At 59.2% G+C, this 16,899-nt stretch overlaps 1 protein-coding gene across 1 annotated transcript; it reads left to right on the top strand.

The window, feature by feature from the left end:
- The first annotated feature begins 8,350 nt into the window (after positions 1-8,350).
- On the top strand, positions 8,351-16,831 carry KCNK16 (potassium two pore domain channel subfamily K member 16). The gene is made up of 5 exons (XM_066252928.1): positions 8,351-8,574; positions 12,453-12,567; positions 13,667-13,833; positions 14,653-14,818; positions 15,135-16,831. Exons 1-5 carry the CDS (start codon positions 8,362-8,364, stop codon positions 15,356-15,358), a joined length of 885 nt encoding a protein of 294 aa, XP_066109025.1. The 5' UTR covers positions 8,351-8,361; the 3' UTR covers positions 15,359-16,831.
- Positions 16,832-16,899: the final 68 nt, after the last annotated feature.

Raw genomic sequence — 16,899 nt, 5'->3', positions numbered from 1 at the left:
TGTCCACTGCTCCGGTTCCCTCTGTCCTGTACCCACAGGACCCCGTCGCCCGGGAGCGGCAGCAGAGAGAGAGTCCACGACAGCTGGCTGATCTCTCGCTTCTCAGCACGGGAGGGGGGGGGATCATGCTGGGGAAGGCAGACCCTTACATTGTAGAGCTGGCCAGGCCCGTAGAGCCACTGGGATCCACACCCTCATTTACATAATTAGGGAGCTGAAGAGCAAAGGGGCGGTCCCAGCTGGCTCAGATGTAGCTCCTTAGAGGCACAAGTCACCACCTTGGGGGGTTGGGCTTTCTCTGACCACCCCAACTAGGGGTACCTTCTAGTTACTCTCTACCCCACGACTGTCTTATTTTCTTCATCGCTATGACACAGCATCTTTATTTGCTTATGTTTTTATAACCTGCAACCCACCCCTCTCCAAGACTAAAAGCTCCATGACAACAGGGACCCGTCTGGCTTGCTCTCACTGTGTCCCCAGCATGAGTCGGTACTCAATGAATGCTCCCTCCGCTGGTGAGTGGGAGAGTCAGAGCCAGACCTGCTTCCCCGTGGTGCCCATGGCTTCACTCTGGCTCTGTGACAGAGGCCCACGGGGCAGGGCCCGGTCTCTCTGGTTCACGTCTGGCTCTCACGGTCCAGTGGCACATCGTCACAACTGAAAACTAGACCATATACATATACATATACATATACACATACACATACACATACATATACGAATGATTTGCATATATTGGATTGAAGTCAGTAGAGGACTGATCCCCAAAACAAGAGAAATAAATGAAGTGGCCCTGTGATTGCCCCAGTTACTACCTGCAGAGAGTTCAGGCTGCAGTTCAGGAAGGGGGCACCAGGGGGCATCAGGGGGCACCTTGTGGTTTCCTTGAGTTGAGGAAATGGTGGTGGCTTCAATTGAAATGCCTGGCCAGGGGTGAGTGAGCTGCAGGTGTGTGTATGTGTACACACAGAGAGAGCGTGCTCTGGAGACCTACACCACCCAGAAGGAGGGGTCGGAGAGCATAGGCCTGGGAATCATTCACGTTCCCCAACAGCCAAAGCGGAGAAACCGCCTCCCCAGAGGGCCAGTGAATACAAACTACAGAAGGACACCGCCTCGGAAGTGGGTCCAAAGTAGCACCGGATGAAAGGCAGCTCTGGTCCTGCCTAACCAAGCGGACAAGGCAAGCCTCAGAACCATCTCCAGTAAGCTTCCAAGGAACTTCCCCGGGTCTCAGAACAAAGCTCAATCATATTTAAGAGAATACACAATATCTGAGCACCCGGCAATGTGAAATTCACAACGTCTGACATCCGATAGGAGAATCACCCGGCACGCAGAGCAGTCGGAAAATGTGGTCTGTAATGTGAATGCTGGAGGTGAAAAACGTAGGTGTCAAATGTGGGAGGGGGGAAATAGCATTTCCTTAACACAGGCCCTGTCTCCTGTGTGGAAAGGGGCCCTGGGTATGTTATAAGCACAGGGCGGTGGACTCAGAGCCGTGAGCAGGCAGAAAGCTGGCCGGGTCCTCTGTGCTCCCTAGCCGTTGACCTCCATGTCTCCCAAAGGCGGCTCTTCCCCAGACCAGCCTCCTTCCTCCTCCGGCCCCAGGTGTGGGATACTGCGATCGCCTTCTCTCTGGAATATTGCAGGGTTTTCCTTTTCCATTACCGTCCTTAAAGCCCAGCAAGGAGAGCCCCTCAACCACGCCTCAGAGGGCCCTGCAGTCTGAAGTGCCTTGCTAGAAACTCTCTAAGTATCCCTCTGATGCTCTGACAGCCAGCAGTGTCACCTGTGAGCACCACCCCCAGCCGTGGCCAGGCCCTGAGTGGACCTCAGCTTTCTTCTCACCCCTCAGTGCTGTTCAGTGCATGCACGGGGCTGCTCAGATGCCCCCAGGTGCCCCAGGAGTCATGCTGATGGAGTCGCCCTGGAACTTTTGGTCAGTCCCTGGTTCCAGGTGGTCAGCCTGGTGAACCGATTGTCCCTGATGACTGGCAGCATTCCTTTCGTGGCATTGCTCCAGACCAGGCCACCAGAGTGATGCCAACCTGCTGATTTGAGTGCCTCTCACAGGTAGGCATGGGATAAAGAGCCGTCACGTGCACTGATCAGACAAATCAATAAGAACCTCTTTTCCACCATATTCTGACTGTTCACCAGTAAGTCACTGTACCTCACATGGACTCGTGAATATGGTGCTTTTTAAAAAAAAAACCGAACTGCTTATATAGACAAGAATATCTGCCAGGACCCGACACACCCCGGAGCCCCGGCCTTCATTCTCAGTTCTTCCGTTCATTACCTCTCTCAGACCCTGGAGGCTCTGCCCTCCCCTGGGGGCAAGGTGAAGCCTGTCTGGGTCAACACCTTCGTCTGCGTCCCAGACCCTGTCTGCTGGGCTTATTGCTGCTTTAGCCCCAAAGTGTCTTGCATATCTAGATGTTGGGTTTTTTTTTTACGGTAAGTAGAGGTAAGGAGACATAGGGGGCTTCTTTAATATGGGGTGTCTAGTGAATCCCTGAACAACCCCCCTATCTTCTTCAAATGCCATGTCCATCGAGAGAGGGGGCACGGTCCCCCTACTCCTGTTGTGCCCCTAAGCTGGCCAGCTCCTTCACTAGGTTCCACAGATGAGCTCTTTCCCTACGGGAGTTACAACCTCCCTACTGGAGTTACAAACCACAGCGACCCAGGAAAGGGGGCGGAGAACAAAGCGCCTGTGGCAGAGGCTGGCAGCGCCCCGCCCATGCCCCAGCTCACCTGGCGCTCCCGGGCAGCTCTCGTGGACAGTCCCCATCCACACCAGCAGCTTCCTGTCGCGAGCACCGGTATGTCTCTACCTGAAGGCTCTGTTTGGCCACGGGAGCACCCAGCCCATGTGCAGGGCGGGCCGCTGGTGTGGGAGTTAACCTCCCCGGGAGCAGATCTCCACCAATGAGGGTCAGGGGCCAATGAATGAACAACCCTCTAAGCTTCCCTGCTGCCTGAGGGACAACTCTGCCGTGTGCCCAACACAGTCTCCCAGACGTCTGTCCTTGGTGGGGCTATGGGCCCCGGTGACCACAGCAGCCCCCTGCTCCATAACACACCTGCATTGGCCACCTTCTCCCACACGCCTTCCTGCCTCTCTTCCCCACACTCGCGGGATCTTTTTCTGGCATCTCTTCCCAGATGAACTATTTGCACCCACATTTGGCCGTGGGGTCTGTTCCGAGTCCAGGGTAAGCAAGGGCACCTATTTCAGAGTCGTGGGCGGGGGCCATGGCAATCACACTCTCAGGGCCGGCGTGGATGAAAGTCCTCCCGGCTTCGCGACTGGGAGATCTCTGGAGCCCAGACAACCAACCCCGTGTAGAACTTGCTACCCCGGCCCCGTGGCGCCGTCTATGAGGATGGCTGAGTTAGGGTGGCAGGACCTGAAACCAGGCTCCGTCTCTCCCTTTGCCTCCCACTCACCCCAGGCAGGGGACATCCCCGGGGCAGGTGGGCCTTATCTTCTGCCCCCGGATCCCGGCTGGAACGTGTCCTTTTCCACTTGTGAGGATACGTGCCTATTGAGTGAATGCCGATGTTGGATGGTGGGTGGGCGGCCGGTCCTTCCTTATCTCAGGCGGGTCCAGATGGGAAGAGACCTGTGCCCACTGCTCTGTTTACTCTGCATTCTCTGCCCATTGTCCATGAAATTGATCTGGGGGGCAAGGAGGGGGGAGGGAGTTTGTTTTTCTTCTTTTTCCTCCAATCTCCTTATTAGTTCAGCCTCAGAAAGTCCCTTATCACTGCCGGATGTCAGGCCACGCTCTGCCATCAGGCCCGGCCATGGTCGGCTGTCCATTAATTGATTTTGCCCTCCCCTCCTTGGGGAACACAAATTGGCTCAGCCCATTAGCAGCAATAATTCCCTGAAAGGGATTATAAATCATGACCTATGTCCAGCGGCCGCTCACAGGAGTGGGGCCCTTGCGGGGAGGTGTTGGGCAGGGAGTTGGAACATTTCGGAAGTAGAAAAGGCCCCGGCAGCCCTGCAGGCTCGCTGCTGGACCTGAGCAGGGGCGGAGGCCGTAGCCACCAGGGGTAGCTGAGGCAGGCCCAGTTAGCACACAGGGAGACCCCGATCAGTGTGTGCTGAAATTGCAAAGGGAGGGAGGGGGGAAGGGGCCCCCCCAACGCGGACAGAGTGCTCTGAGGGCCCCTTCCGTTGACCCCACCCACCAAGTCCGCCTTTATGTTACTGTCCTTCGGCCGGCTCTGTGGACTTGGGTTCTCAGAAGTCCCCCACTGAGCTGGAGGTGCTCCTGAGAAAGACCTGTCGCTGACCCCCATCCTGCTGCTCTGCGGTGTCTGTGAACACCAGAGGGTGAGAATGGCAGAGGGTGGGTGCCAGCCAGCGGAGAGGAGGGCAGGCCCAGGGGCAGGAGGAGCGGCCCGGCGGCTGGAGAAGGCCACCTCTGGCTAACTTGACCAGCACATCGTAGGTTCTCAGTAGGGACAGTAGTGCCCCCACATTATCTGAGGGGATACGTTCCAGGACCCCCAGAGGATGCCTTGAAGGAACCATAGCACTGAATTCTATAGATCCATGTCTCTCCCTGGACATACGGAACTCTTCCTCAAAAGCAGGCTCCTACGGAACTCTTCCTCAAAAGCAGGCCCCTGCGGCCCCTCTGGCATACACAGACTGTCAGCAGTGCTGCTCTGGCTCTGGAGACCAAGCCAGGGAAGGGTGACCGGAACACAGGCGCTGCAATACTGTGACCGCCGACCTGATCGCCGAGACAGCTACTGAAGTGACTGACAGGCGGGGAGACGCTGGACAGAGGGACGAGTCACGTCCCGGGTGGGATGGTGTGGGACGGTGACAGAATTCCTCATGCTACTCGGAATGACACACAACTTAAAACTCATGAGTTATGTATTTCCGGAATTGTCCGCTTAATATTTTACGACTGCAGCTGACTATGGGTAACGAAAACTACGGGAAATAAAACCACGGGTAAGGGGGGGAAATGACCGTTGTCCATAAATGAATCGAGTGCTTTGCCCACAGTGAACCTGGGACCACTGCCTGCCCAGGACGGGAGGGAGTGTGGGCCGCAGTGACAGCTGACCCAGCCTCCCCTCCGCCAACCCCCGAGGTGTCACAGACATCCCTCCGGCCCCCCGTGGGCTCCCACGCAGAGAGTGCATTCCCTCGCCCTCCATCTCCTTCCACTTGAGAACAACCATCATTCCCTGCGGACCGGATCCTGACCTGTCGAGAACACTCAGGCCACACACGTTGCTAGGGCCTTCCCGAGATCCCCCAGATGACAACGGGGAAGCTTCCTAAAGGGCACACGACGGAGCTCTTCACATATGGAGCTTCTCTGGGCAATCAGAGAGGATTTGATTATCATGCACCCGTGCAGCTCAAATTGCAGCCCTTGCTTAAAACCAGAGGAGTTAGCGAGTCTACAGTGACAAGATGACAGCCAACGCTCTGTTGTCCCATTTCTCCCAAACACGAGGAAACGCCAGTCCAGAGTGAGTTTTGTGGTTAAAGACGCTTTCATCGGCGTCCAGAGAGAAGCCCTGATCCAGCACGGTGCTGTCTGGGAAAGCGTGGGGTGAGGACTGCCTCGCTCAGGGTGGCTTCTGATCCCAGGTGGCCACAGGGTCTGCCTCTCCACAGCCCCGCCCAAGTAACACCTGTCCACGGGGTGTCTGTCTGCTGGCTGGGGCCGATTATCTGAGGGTGGGGATGAGCCAAGGACAGACATGAGAGGGCGCTCTTGGACAAGTTGCCTCCTGGAGGATTTGAATCAAAAAATGCCAGGAGAAGAAGCACGTGGGAACCGACACTGACACCCACTGACCAGAGGGCCACCTGCTGGGACGAGGGGCAAGGGGTCCCCGAGGATAGGGGGCAGGCGTATTCAGTGCAGAGTTAGGAGCAAGGATGCAGGCCTCGTCCCAGAACCTGGCTCCCCAGCACAAATTATTTCAATTGCTCGAGATACCTGGCGAGTGTTCCTATTCCTTCCAACTCAAATAAGCCTTGAACAATTTAAGAAAACAAAACAAAGGAAATCTCCTAGGACCACTGGGGAGGGACAGAATACCTAGCAGTGGCTTAAGCAGATAGGTTTCTGTTTCTCACACGAAAAGAGAGCTAGAGACGGGTGTGTAGGCATCACAAAGGGTGAGCGCCTTTGCACCTCTCTTGACCTTTCCTGCAAGGACACAAGTCTGCTCGGCCCCCGCGGTCAACTGTGCACGCAGGAAAGACTGGGAGCGCCTGCGGAGCCCGAGCCCTTCGTCAGCAGAGCAACGCTGCCCCTCCCCCTCCGTGGTTAACTCTGCCCGGATCTCATTGGTCAGAGGTGGTCACGTGGCCAGCCCAGCAGCGAGGAAGCCTGGAAAGGGGGTGCGAGGGACACTGTCAATCTTCTGATCCCGTCCCCATTTCTGAGCCCCTCTTCCTGACTTTCATGTGTTTTGCCTCCAATGGCCTGTGCTTGGGGCTCTTCGGTGGACTGTCCACGGACTACTGGGGCCATATTACCTGCAAGGGCACAGAGATGTTCAAAGCACCGGCCAGTGTGGGGATAGGGAAGCCCAGCTCCCCTGCCTCCACTTGGAACTAACTGGGTGTGTTTGACCCGCCAGGGCTTCCCGGAAACCAGGTGGAGGCGGGACAACGGAGCCTCCTTGGCCCTACTCCATGGACCTCTTATTGGTCTGTGCACTATTCATGCACAAACCCGGCTCAGGACTGTCCTGGGGAGCCCGGCCCCAGACAGCAGGGGCGGGATTATTGTGATGGGTGAGACCAGTCACATCCCATTGCCTGACACATACAAAAGCAGGTTCTGTTGGCCAGGAAGGGAAGAAAGGGTATCGGGCAGGCAGCTCACGGTGTCTGCTGCCGCGGCTCATTACAGGAAACGCAAGCGGAGAACCTGGAACGCTCACGCACGGTGGGTGGGAAGGCAAAACGCTGCAGCCGCTTTGGAACACGGTCTGGAGGGTCCTCAGAAAAGTTAAGCAGAGTGACCATGTGACCCAGCCATCCCATTCCCAGGCAGATGTCCAGAGGAATGGAAAACCTACATGCACACAAACACCTGTGCGTGACCATTCACGGCAACATTATTCCTAATAGCCAGAGTAGAAACAACCCAAGTATCTATGAACTGTAAGTCAAGGATTGGTATATTCATACAATGGAACAGCATTCGGCTGTAAGGAAGAATAAAGTACTGACATGCTACATACAGGATGTGGCCAGACACAAAGGCCACACACGGTACGACTGCGTTTCTATGAACGCAGTCCATCCAGAGAGGGAGCAGATTAACTGTTGCCAGAGGCTGAGGGGGCAGGCTGTGGGGGAGGGGGAACGGAAGGTTAAACAGTCCAGGGTTTCTCTTCAAGGTGGTAAACACATTCTCAAATAGTTTGTGGGGATGGTTGTACCACCCTGAAAATATGCTACAAACCATTCACTGGTATACCTTAACTGTGTGAACGGTGCGGTATGTAAATCATATCTCATTAAAGCGATTACAAACACGCAGCTACATCAGCAAAGGAAGAGAGGAAAGTGTCCTTGATTCTGCCCACCCAGCGCCAGGATACACTTTCAGCCTCTTTTTTATTCACACAAACATGTCACCAATCCAGTATCTTCGGAAGGGGACCAGCTAAAGGATTGCAAGCAAGGACAGTTGTCACAGAGGCTAGGGAGAAGTGCATCCAATGTGTTAGGGGCACCCACCCCAATACTGCTCCTGACCGAGACGGTCATTTGTCTGTTTGCTTTGCCCTGATTTGTCACCCGGTTTTCTCATCCTCAGTTCCCCCAATGGGCAGGTCAACTCTCCTGCCCCGTTTTTTGTAGCCAAGGCAACTGAGTGCAAGGTTTATTCACACCCAATCTGATTTCTTCCCCAGCTCCAAAGATTGGGAGCTCGAAGCCATCCTGGGTGAGAAGCCAGGGGCTGCTGAGGGGGCCGCTCAGGCCTGGGCAGAGTGTGGAGAGCATCGGATTTGACCCAGAAACACCCAACCAACTTGGAGGCAGAGGGCGAGACATGGTGACCTCAGGAGGACCCGGTAGGGCTTATTTGAGGGATCCATGCCACTTGCTGCTCTCCATGGGGAAGAGAAGGCTGGGTGGGGGGGTGGCAGGCCTGTTTGCACTCACAGCACTTAGCGCATCCAGGCTGAGCCGCACTGTTCAAACAGACTCCCAGCCCTAGACACCTGTGCCCCAGAGGGCGAGGCAGGCAGGAGACTGGGTGCAGGTTCCCCCGGGCACTGCCCGTCTCTCCTCCCAAAGCCAGCCCACAGCCCTGGCCGAGTCCTGGCCACACCATGCCCCGCGCGGGGCTCTGCGTCTGCTGGGGGGGCCGGGTGCTGCCCCTGCTGCTGGTCTATGTCTGCTACCTGCTGCTGGGCGCCACGGTCTTCCAGCTGCTGGAGAAGCAGGCGGAGGCGCAGTCCAGGGACCAGTTTCAGTTTGAGAAGCTGCGCTTCCTGGAGAACTACACCTGCCTGGACCAGCGGGCCCTGGAGCAGTTTGTGCAGGTGAAGGGGCAATGCATGTGGGGCGGTGGGCAGAGGGGCCCCAGCTGCCGTGGGGCGGTGGGCAGAGGGGCCCCAGCTGCCGTGGGACGGTGGGCAGAGGGGCCCCCGCTGCCGTGGGGCGGTGGGCAGAGGGGCCCCAGCTGCCGTGGGGCGGTGGGCAGAGGGGCCCCAGCTGCCGTGGGGCGGTGGGCAGAGGGGCCCCAGCTGCCGTGGGGCGGTGGGCAGAGGGGTCTCAGCTGCCGTGGGGCGGTGGACAGAACGGTCTCAGCTGCCGTGGGGCGGTGGGCAGAGGGGTCTCAGCTGCCGTGGGGCGGTGGGCAGAGGGGCCCCAGCTGCCGTGGGGCGGTGGGCAGAGGGGTCCCAGCTGCCGTGGGGCGGGGGGCAGAGGGGCCTCAGCCGCCGTGGGGCGGTGGGCAGAGGGGTCCCAGCCGCCGTGGGGCGGTGGGCAGAGGGGTCCCAGCCGCCGTGGGGCGGTGGGCAGAGGGGTCCCAGCCGCCGTGGGGCGGTGGGCAGAGGGGTCCCAGCCGCCGTGGGGCGGTGGGCAGAACGGTCTCAGCCGCCGTGGGCGGTGGGCAGAGGGGTCCCAGCCGCCGTGGGGCGGTGGGCAGAGGGGTCCCAGCCGCCGTGGGGCGGTGGGCAGAGGGGTCCCAGCCGCCGTGGGGCGGTGGGCAGAGGGGTCTCAGCCGCCGTGGGGCGGTGGGCAGAGGGGTCTCAGCCGCCGTGGGGCGGTGGGCAGAGGGGTCTCAGCTGCCGTGGGGCGGTGGGCAGAGGGGTCTCAGCTGCTGTGAGGCGGTGGGAAGAAGGGGTTCCTATAGCAGGTCCAGACCCACAACCCAGAGACTGCTGCCCTGTTTGCAAGCAGAGGGTGTGGGAACAGAGCCAGGGGATTCCTAGATCCAGGTGTCAGACTGGATCGCTGTGACATTGGGCCAGTCACTTAACCTCTCCGGTCCTAAATGTCCTCATCTGGAAGGTGAGAAGAAGCACATCTGTGCTGCAGACATTCAACAGCAGATTGAACGCATTTTTTCAGCTGCCACTGGCAGCATAAACCTGAGCTGAGTCACCGTCACCGATGCTGAGCCAGTTCCTCCTCCCACACCCGCACGTCCCCAGCCCCAACCCCAGAGCCTCTGTTCCCGCTGCCCTCTGCCCGGCTCCCTTCCCGGCGCTGACCACACTCGGGCTGTGGCTGTGGGCAGGGGACACCAATGTCAGGGAGCAGCCTCCATCCTGGCCCTCTCCGGGCTGGTCTCACCTGGAGCTGGGCGTGGTGAGCAGTGACCGGGGCAACTGAGCCCCACCAGCGAGGTGCCCATCGGCAGCGCTCTCTGATGGCAGAGCGGGTCACCCCCCTGCCTGGGCGCCTTCTGCTTCCCTGTACAGACTCTGGGGCCCCCACACCCTCCCTCCAAGAAACAAGGCCAAACCTGGGTGTTGTTGGGGAAGGTAAAATGCTAAGGGGTGGAGTGAGTGACAACACGCACCGCAAAGAAACAAGCCAGGTGCAGGGGCATCCCAGCGATCGTTGCTATTTATTGCGCATTCACAATGAGCTCTAAACAGTGGGGGGTAGGGTCACTGCGACGAGTGAGACCAGTCGTGATCCAGCGCCTGAGGCCCCGTGTTTCACGTGTTTTCTCACCCTCACCTACCTGATCACTGTCTCCGGTGTGTAGGCGGGAACTGGAGCCCAGGGAGCTGGCGTGTGTTGGCCAAGGCTGCACAGTTAGTGGTAGAGACAGGACTTGCAATCGGTGGAGGCCCGCGCTCTCCTCCCCACGGATTAGCATCAACGCCACCCCACCGCAGGATACAGCCTAGAGCAGCAGTTCTCAGAGTGCAGACCGGAACCAGCCACATCAGCGTCCCCTGGGAGCCCATTGGAAATGATCACGTGCCTGACCCAGACGGATGCACGGAGTTGGGAATGCTGGGGGTGGGGCCAGCAGGCTGTGTGCCAACGGGCCCTCCCGGCCATGCCGATGCCCACGCCCACTCAAGAAGGAGAACAGCTGGCCTGGGAGATGGGTGGGCGGTGAGACACCTGCCCAGGCCCTTTCTTCCAGGAATGAAGCCTTCAGTTTTGTGTTTCACTTCCTTTCTCCCCAACAGTACAGGGCTGGGGCCACAGCGCCCATATCAGGACCGAGAACGATACTGAGAACGATCGGGAGCCGCTCAAGACTCCAGGAGGTGGGGGTGGGGGGATGTGGGGGAAAAGGAGAGGCCCTGGGTTAGGGGAGAGGCCCTGAGTTAGAGGAGAAACCAGGATTCGGAGGCTGTGGGAAGGCTGGGTAGCTGGGATCGAGAGCTCTGCGAGAGGAGGCGAAGGCAACGGGTTTGGCTGCAGCCCCGCGGAAGGTGCCGCCGATGAGCCCCATCCGCGCCGGGGCCTCCCCAGGGGAGCCGACACATTCTTGACCTCCGTCCGCGGCCTCCTTAGGAAGGTCCTCACTTGCCAGGGGAAGTCCAGTGGAAAAGCAGAATTCTGGGAGGAGAGTCCAGACACACGTCACTGTTCACATCGCAAGGGGCAAGCGTGACACACAGCGCCACGGGCAGAACAGAACAGAGGGCGGACGCCGCCGGGAAACAGGCCGTGCCGGGGCCGCAGGACCCACTTCCTGGCCTTCTGCATCACATATTCCTAGAGAAGGACGGAATGTCCGCCTCTGGAGTCCCACCTGGCGACCCCCGCTGACATCAGGGCCCCTCCCCATCGGGATGGAGAACGTCAGGGTAGGGGACAGCCAGGGTCCAGGGCGAGTGCTGCTCCCAAGGGAGAGGGCCTCCAGGGATAGTGTGTGTCCCAGAATGCTCTCTCCCGGCTTGTGTGGGCGTGTGGGAAAGAGAAGGAGGCCCAAGTCCCTATGGGAAGAGGCCAGATCTTCCAAAGTGAGGAGAAACAGACAGCTTGTTTCAGGGCACTTAACCGGCCTGGCCCACGGGGACCACCCCTACCCTGGCCAGAGCTCGCTCACCCAGCCCGCAGGGAAACAGTTCCCACAGGAACTAGAGGCCAGAGCTGCCCCCTCCCCCACCACCGCCGGCTCGCCTTTGGGGTTCTGAGGGGCAAGGCTGTGCTCCTGCCCAGGCTGAGGAAGGAGTTTGCCCACATTCAAGAGGGCGGGGCCCAGGAGCAGAGGGGCCCAGGGCCAGAGGAGCCCAGGGGCAGAGGGGCCCAGGGGCAGAGGGGCTCAGGCCTGAGCTTGCAGGAGGGTTCAGGTTCTGTAAACACACACTCAACACACACAGACGCATAAAGCATGCATACACACGCAACATTCACACACGCGAGCACGCGCGCACTCTCAGGAGACCTTTGCCCTGGCTGCTGGTGGAACTTCTCCTGTAGGCCCTGGGCGGACACTCACTAGGAGGCAGCAGAGAGCAAGGCTACCACCTCACCTGGAAGCACAGAGAACCATCAGCTTCACCCGAGGGCAGCCCCATGCCTTCCCAATGGACCCCAGACCCTGTGTTCCCAAGTAAACCCTTCACCCTTCCAGGATCATCCAACCTGAAATCGTCCTAACAACCCCTTTGCATCTCACCCTCTTGGCCACAGGCAGCATCCCTCCCCCCCCCACTCCTTAGGCACCGAGGGCCTCCCCGGGCCCCTCCCCCCTCCCCCACGCCGGGCCATGCTTACAGCCCTCACTGCAGCCAGTCCTGGGCGCCGGAACAGACGGTGCATCTGGAATCCAATGACCCCGGGCAGGTGGCCACGCTGAGCCTCGGGTTCCTTTTCCATGAAATCGAAATGAGACTATCTGAGAGTATCAGAGAGTGAGGTGTCACCAAAGGCACCCCGCTGAGAACCAGGCCCAGGGCTGGTGCCATCAGCCCCTTCCTCCTGCCGTCCCATTCTGCAGGTCATCATGGAAGCCTGGCTGAAGGGCGTGAACCCCAAAGGCAACTCCACCAACCCCAGCAACTGGGACTTCGGCAGCAGTTTCTTCTTCGCAGGCACGGTCGTCACCACCATCGGTAAAGGGCTGGGTGAAGAAGGGCTCCCCCCCTTCAGGGCTCGGGTTCCCCCAAAGCAGATGCCGAAACAAGGATGTGGTTGATCTAGGCGAGGACTCCAGGAAGCACCGGGGGAGAAGTGGTGAGATCGCCAGGGGGTGGTCCCCGTGGGCAGGGGCCAGGCCGGGAGGTGAAACAGAGAGAAAAGGCCAGAGACGTTGCACCAGTGAGCCAGGCTCACTCCCACTGGGGACCCTCGGAGAGGCCAGGTAGAGCCCCAGAACAGTCCCTGCGAGGGGTCTTTGCCTCCCAACCCCGCCCCAGCTGGCTGAGAGCTCATCCTGGATGTGTGAACTGTCCAGCATTTTGGACCTGCCCTCAGACCAAGTGAACTCCTGTGGCCAGAAAAACCTCTCGGGTACAGAGAGATGCGGGAACTTGGGGTGGGAGGTCACATATGTCTGCAGAAACTGTCCACAAAGCTGCAGGTGATATCCCAGGTGCCCCGAGGGGACAGGACCCTGAGAGTGTCTGCTACACCCCTCTGCCAGAAAACCCACTCCATCCCCCACAAGGAAACCCCCAGACCCCCCACTAAACCCATCCATTTAATTAAGGCCAAGTAAGTCTCCCCCATCCATTCAATTAGGTCCAACACCTTCTTTGAACTTTGGTGACCTGGAAGCTGAGGAAGGAGCAGGGGGAGAGGATACATGGGAACTTGGATAAGACCCAGACTCGGCCCTCAAAGAGCTTCCAATCCAATGAGGACAGATAAGATAAACACACCAAGAACAATAGTGCAAGACCGAGTAGAAAATTAGATAGGAACAACACAAAACGCCATGGTAAATCATGTCTAGTAGGGAGGAAGAGAGGGGCAGTCAGGAGGGCTTCCTAGAGGCAGTGTAATTTAAGATGGGCCTTGAAAGACCAGCAGGATTCTTTTAAATAGGGATCGTTGTAGCAGAGAATGGGAAGAGTGTTCGTGAGATCAAGGGAGCTTTCCTCCTCCCCCCAGAGGTGGTGGTGGGAGACCGCCAGCCTCTGCGGGGGTCCGTGGGGGAGGCAGTTCTGAAGTCTACCCTCCCCACACATGCGCACTCCTCCTCACCCACAGGATATGGGAACCTGGCACCCAGCACGGAGGCCGGCCAGGTCTTCTGTGTCTTCTACGCCCTGGTGGGCATCCCACTTAACGTGGTCTTCCTCAACCACCTGGGCACAGGGCTGCGTGGCCATCTGACCACCCTCGAGAGGTGGGGGGACCAGCCCAGACGCTCCCAGGTAGGGCCCCTCCCTCCCTCCTTCTGGCCCTGCTGTGGCCGAATCTGTGGCGGGTAGATGCTTCCGAAGCTGAGTCTGAGCTGGGGGCTGGCAGCAGGTCTTAGCAGACACGGGTGGGGGGAAAGGAACAGGCAGAGGGAGAGGCTGAATGCCACGCGGGTTGGGCAGAGATGTGGCCAGCCATCCACAGAACTCTGCAGCAGGTGCAGACCGCCGGAGTTGTCCCACAGCAGCCTGAGGCAACCAGGACTTTATACCCCTGCTCCTGTGAGGCACCGGGCGGCCTCCTGGGAAGGCGTGCCCTTGGGCCAGGCAGTGCTCTGTAGCTGCCAGACACCCTGAAGGAGCTGACAGCTGGTCACCATGCTGCATCTCCACGGTCATCCCAGAACTCCAACAAGCATCCTTTCCTGTGGTTGAAGACAGGCTGCAGGCCACCCGGCGTGCTTCTAGAGCCCCCCTGCTCGCCAGCCCTTTGCTAAGCCAGGCACACTAGGAGGGCAGAGGTGCAGAGGAAGCCGGGACACTACAGTGTCCCAGATCTGAATCCTCACGGGGCCCGCACAAGGGACTCCCCCAGCCCAAAAGAATCTTCAAATTCTGACTTGACCCACGAATGCAATCCCTCTGACCGCATCCTTCCTAGCCCGGGCGAGATCACGCACACATGGTTTAAGCTCCGCCCCAAAGGCCTGCAGGGCAGAGAAGGGATGGAGCTATGACCCAGACTGCCCCTCCCCATGACCCAGACTGCCCCGCCCCATACAGTCCTGGGGCCTTCCAAGTAGACTCAGAGGCCAACTCCCTCACTCCCTCCAGCTACTGCAGATCCTGGGCCTGGCTCTGTTCTTGACCCTGGGGACCCTGATCGTCCTGGTCTTCCCGCCCATGGTCTTCAGCCACGTGGAGGGCTGGAGCCTCGGCGAGGGTTTCTACTTTGCCTTCATCACTCTCAGCACCATCGGCTTCGGGGACTATGTTGTTGGTGAGAACGAGGCAGTCACATATCTCTCAGGGTCAGAGACTCCGGGATTGGGGGGATGGGGAGGTGTCAGTGGGGGTAACTACTGAGGATCAGATCGCCCTTGGGTTTTTTTTAAAGAGGAAGATAAATAATTTCTGAGGCCGCTGTGTATTCTCACAACATCCTCGGATGTTGCCGATCTGGGACCCATCACCCTTTCTCCAGAGACCTTCATTGTCACTCCTTGTTACGAGGAGGCTGGCAGGGCCCCTGTGGAACCTGAGGGGGGCTGTACCTTCAGGCCCCTGGTACTTATCATGTCCCTCTTCCCTGCCAGGCACAGACCCCAGCAAGCATTACATCTCGGTGTACCGAAGCCTGGCGGCCATCTGGATCCTCCTGGGCCTGGCGTGGCTGGCGCTGGTCCTCCCGTTAGGTCCCCTGCTTCTGCACCGGTGCTCACAGCTCTGGCTTCTCAGCAGGGGCCTTGGCCTCAAGACAGAGGGAGCCCCCGAGACCAGTGGGCTCCCTAGACCTCAGAAGCTCCCCTTCTCTGCATGAGCCTCTCCCAGTGGCCCCAGCCCAGCCCATACGCCCTCTGGACTTCCCATCCCACCTCCTCCTCTTCCAACCCACTCATTTCCCAGCCGGGACTGGTCCCAGGAGCTCACTGGAGAGGGAGGGAGGCAGGTATGTCCAAGATAGTAACAGAAAGGAGATGTCAAGACAGGACCAATGACAAATGCGTGTGAAGCAAAATGCATGCCACTGTCCCAGAGCCCCTGCCCTTTCCCCTCAAAAGTGACCCGAAACAGATCTCCGGCCAAGTCCCCCTGGCCTTCCTCGCACCCCACTCCCAGGAGGCTTCATGCAGGACAGCAGACCCAGGGCGGCTCCTCCTGGGAGCCGTGCGCAGTGTGCATTGGTCTGACCCCCGCTGTGTCGGGCACTGTGCTGGGGTGCTGGCCTCTGGGGTACCACAAAGAGAGCTGCTGCCCTCCACGTGCAGCTAGTCGAGTGGAAGGGCTAGCCAAGCAGAGAGGCACCCCCAACCAGGTGCCCAAAAGGCCATGAGGAGGGCATATCAGGGTGTGACGAGAGCCCATGGGAACAGCTAGCAGGGAGGGTCACGGAGAGGGGCTGGGGCTTCGGAGGATCTTAGTGCAGAGAGGACCCCTGCCTTCCCGAGGCTACACCGAGGGGCAGGCCAGCAGGCTGCCTCTCAAAGCCTGCCAGTCCCCCTGCCTCGAAGTCTAGAGCTGCCCAAGAACCAGGCTTCGGAGGGCTTGGGTGTCCTGCCCTCTTTCCTGGGTCTGGTCTCCCCTGCACACCCCACCCCGGGCACCTCTTGACTTCAGCAGCCCCTCTAGGCTCCTGTCTTCTTAAAAGCCTTTCCAAACACACACGCTTCCCTGGGAAAACAGTCAGCAGATCCCAGGAGACTTCCAGGAGGTGAGCTCCATGAACACGGCCTCCCCTTGAGACCCAGCTCTGCCGCACTGGCCTTTCTCCTGCCAGACTGCGACACCTCTGGCCAGAGGAGAGGAGAGGAGAGGTTGAGACCAGCCTGCCCCATGGCCCAGCCTCACCAAGGACCACAGACCTCGGCCCCTACCTCTCCCAGGACCCCAGCAGCCAGGCAGGCCCATGAGTGCCCGGGGACCACAGGCCTGCGGCAAGGCTGTAAAGCAGAGGAGGCTCAGGGGGACACCCAGGGCAGCATCTACAGCAGCAGGAGAGACCCAGGTCACATCCCGATGTGAAGCTGAGGACCCCTGGGGACTCCTTGCCTGCCCAGGGCCCTCCCTCCCGCCTGGGTAGAGGAGAGAGTCAGGGGACCTCTTCAGACGTAAGGAATGGACAAGCCCACTGGTCAAGGCTCTTCTGCTCCCCAAGCTCATGGACAAGTGGTGGTCGGCTGGGGTCCCCATCTTTGGGTACACAAAGAAAAGAATGATGACGTGAGAGTTCCAGGGAGGGCTGGACAAGCAGCAGGTCCTTGGAGATGGCCCCGGGGTCCAGGGACTGAGGCAGGGGCCCTAAGACAATAAAGTTGGCTTCTCCTTTCTCCTCCCCCTGAGTGCGGTCTCCAGGAGTGCTTC

This window comes from Saccopteryx bilineata, chromosome 1 (genome assembly GCF_036850765.1).
Source record: "Saccopteryx bilineata isolate mSacBil1 chromosome 1, mSacBil1_pri_phased_curated, whole genome shotgun sequence".
Lineage (NCBI taxonomy): Eukaryota > Metazoa > Chordata > Mammalia > Chiroptera > Emballonuridae > Saccopteryx > Saccopteryx bilineata.
Note: the sequence above shows the minus strand (reverse complement) of the source record. Positions and strands in the feature narration are given on the sequence as shown.

What these genes read in the sequence shown, in the direction of transcription:
- KCNK16 (XM_066252928.1), top strand. Translation starts at nt 8,362, where the DNA reads ATGCCCCGCGCGGGGCTCTGCGTCTGCTGGGGGGGCCGGGTGCTGCCC. An exon ending in CCCTGGAGCAGTTTGTGCAG is followed by an intron (nt 8,575 to 12,452) that starts GTGAAGGGGCAA and finishes CCCATTCTGCAG; the next exon opens with GTCATCATGGAAGCCTGGCT. An exon ending in CTTCGGGGACTATGTTGTTG is followed by an intron (nt 14,819 to 15,134) that starts GTGAGAACGAGG and finishes CTTCCCTGCCAG; the next exon opens with GCACAGACCCCAGCAAGCAT.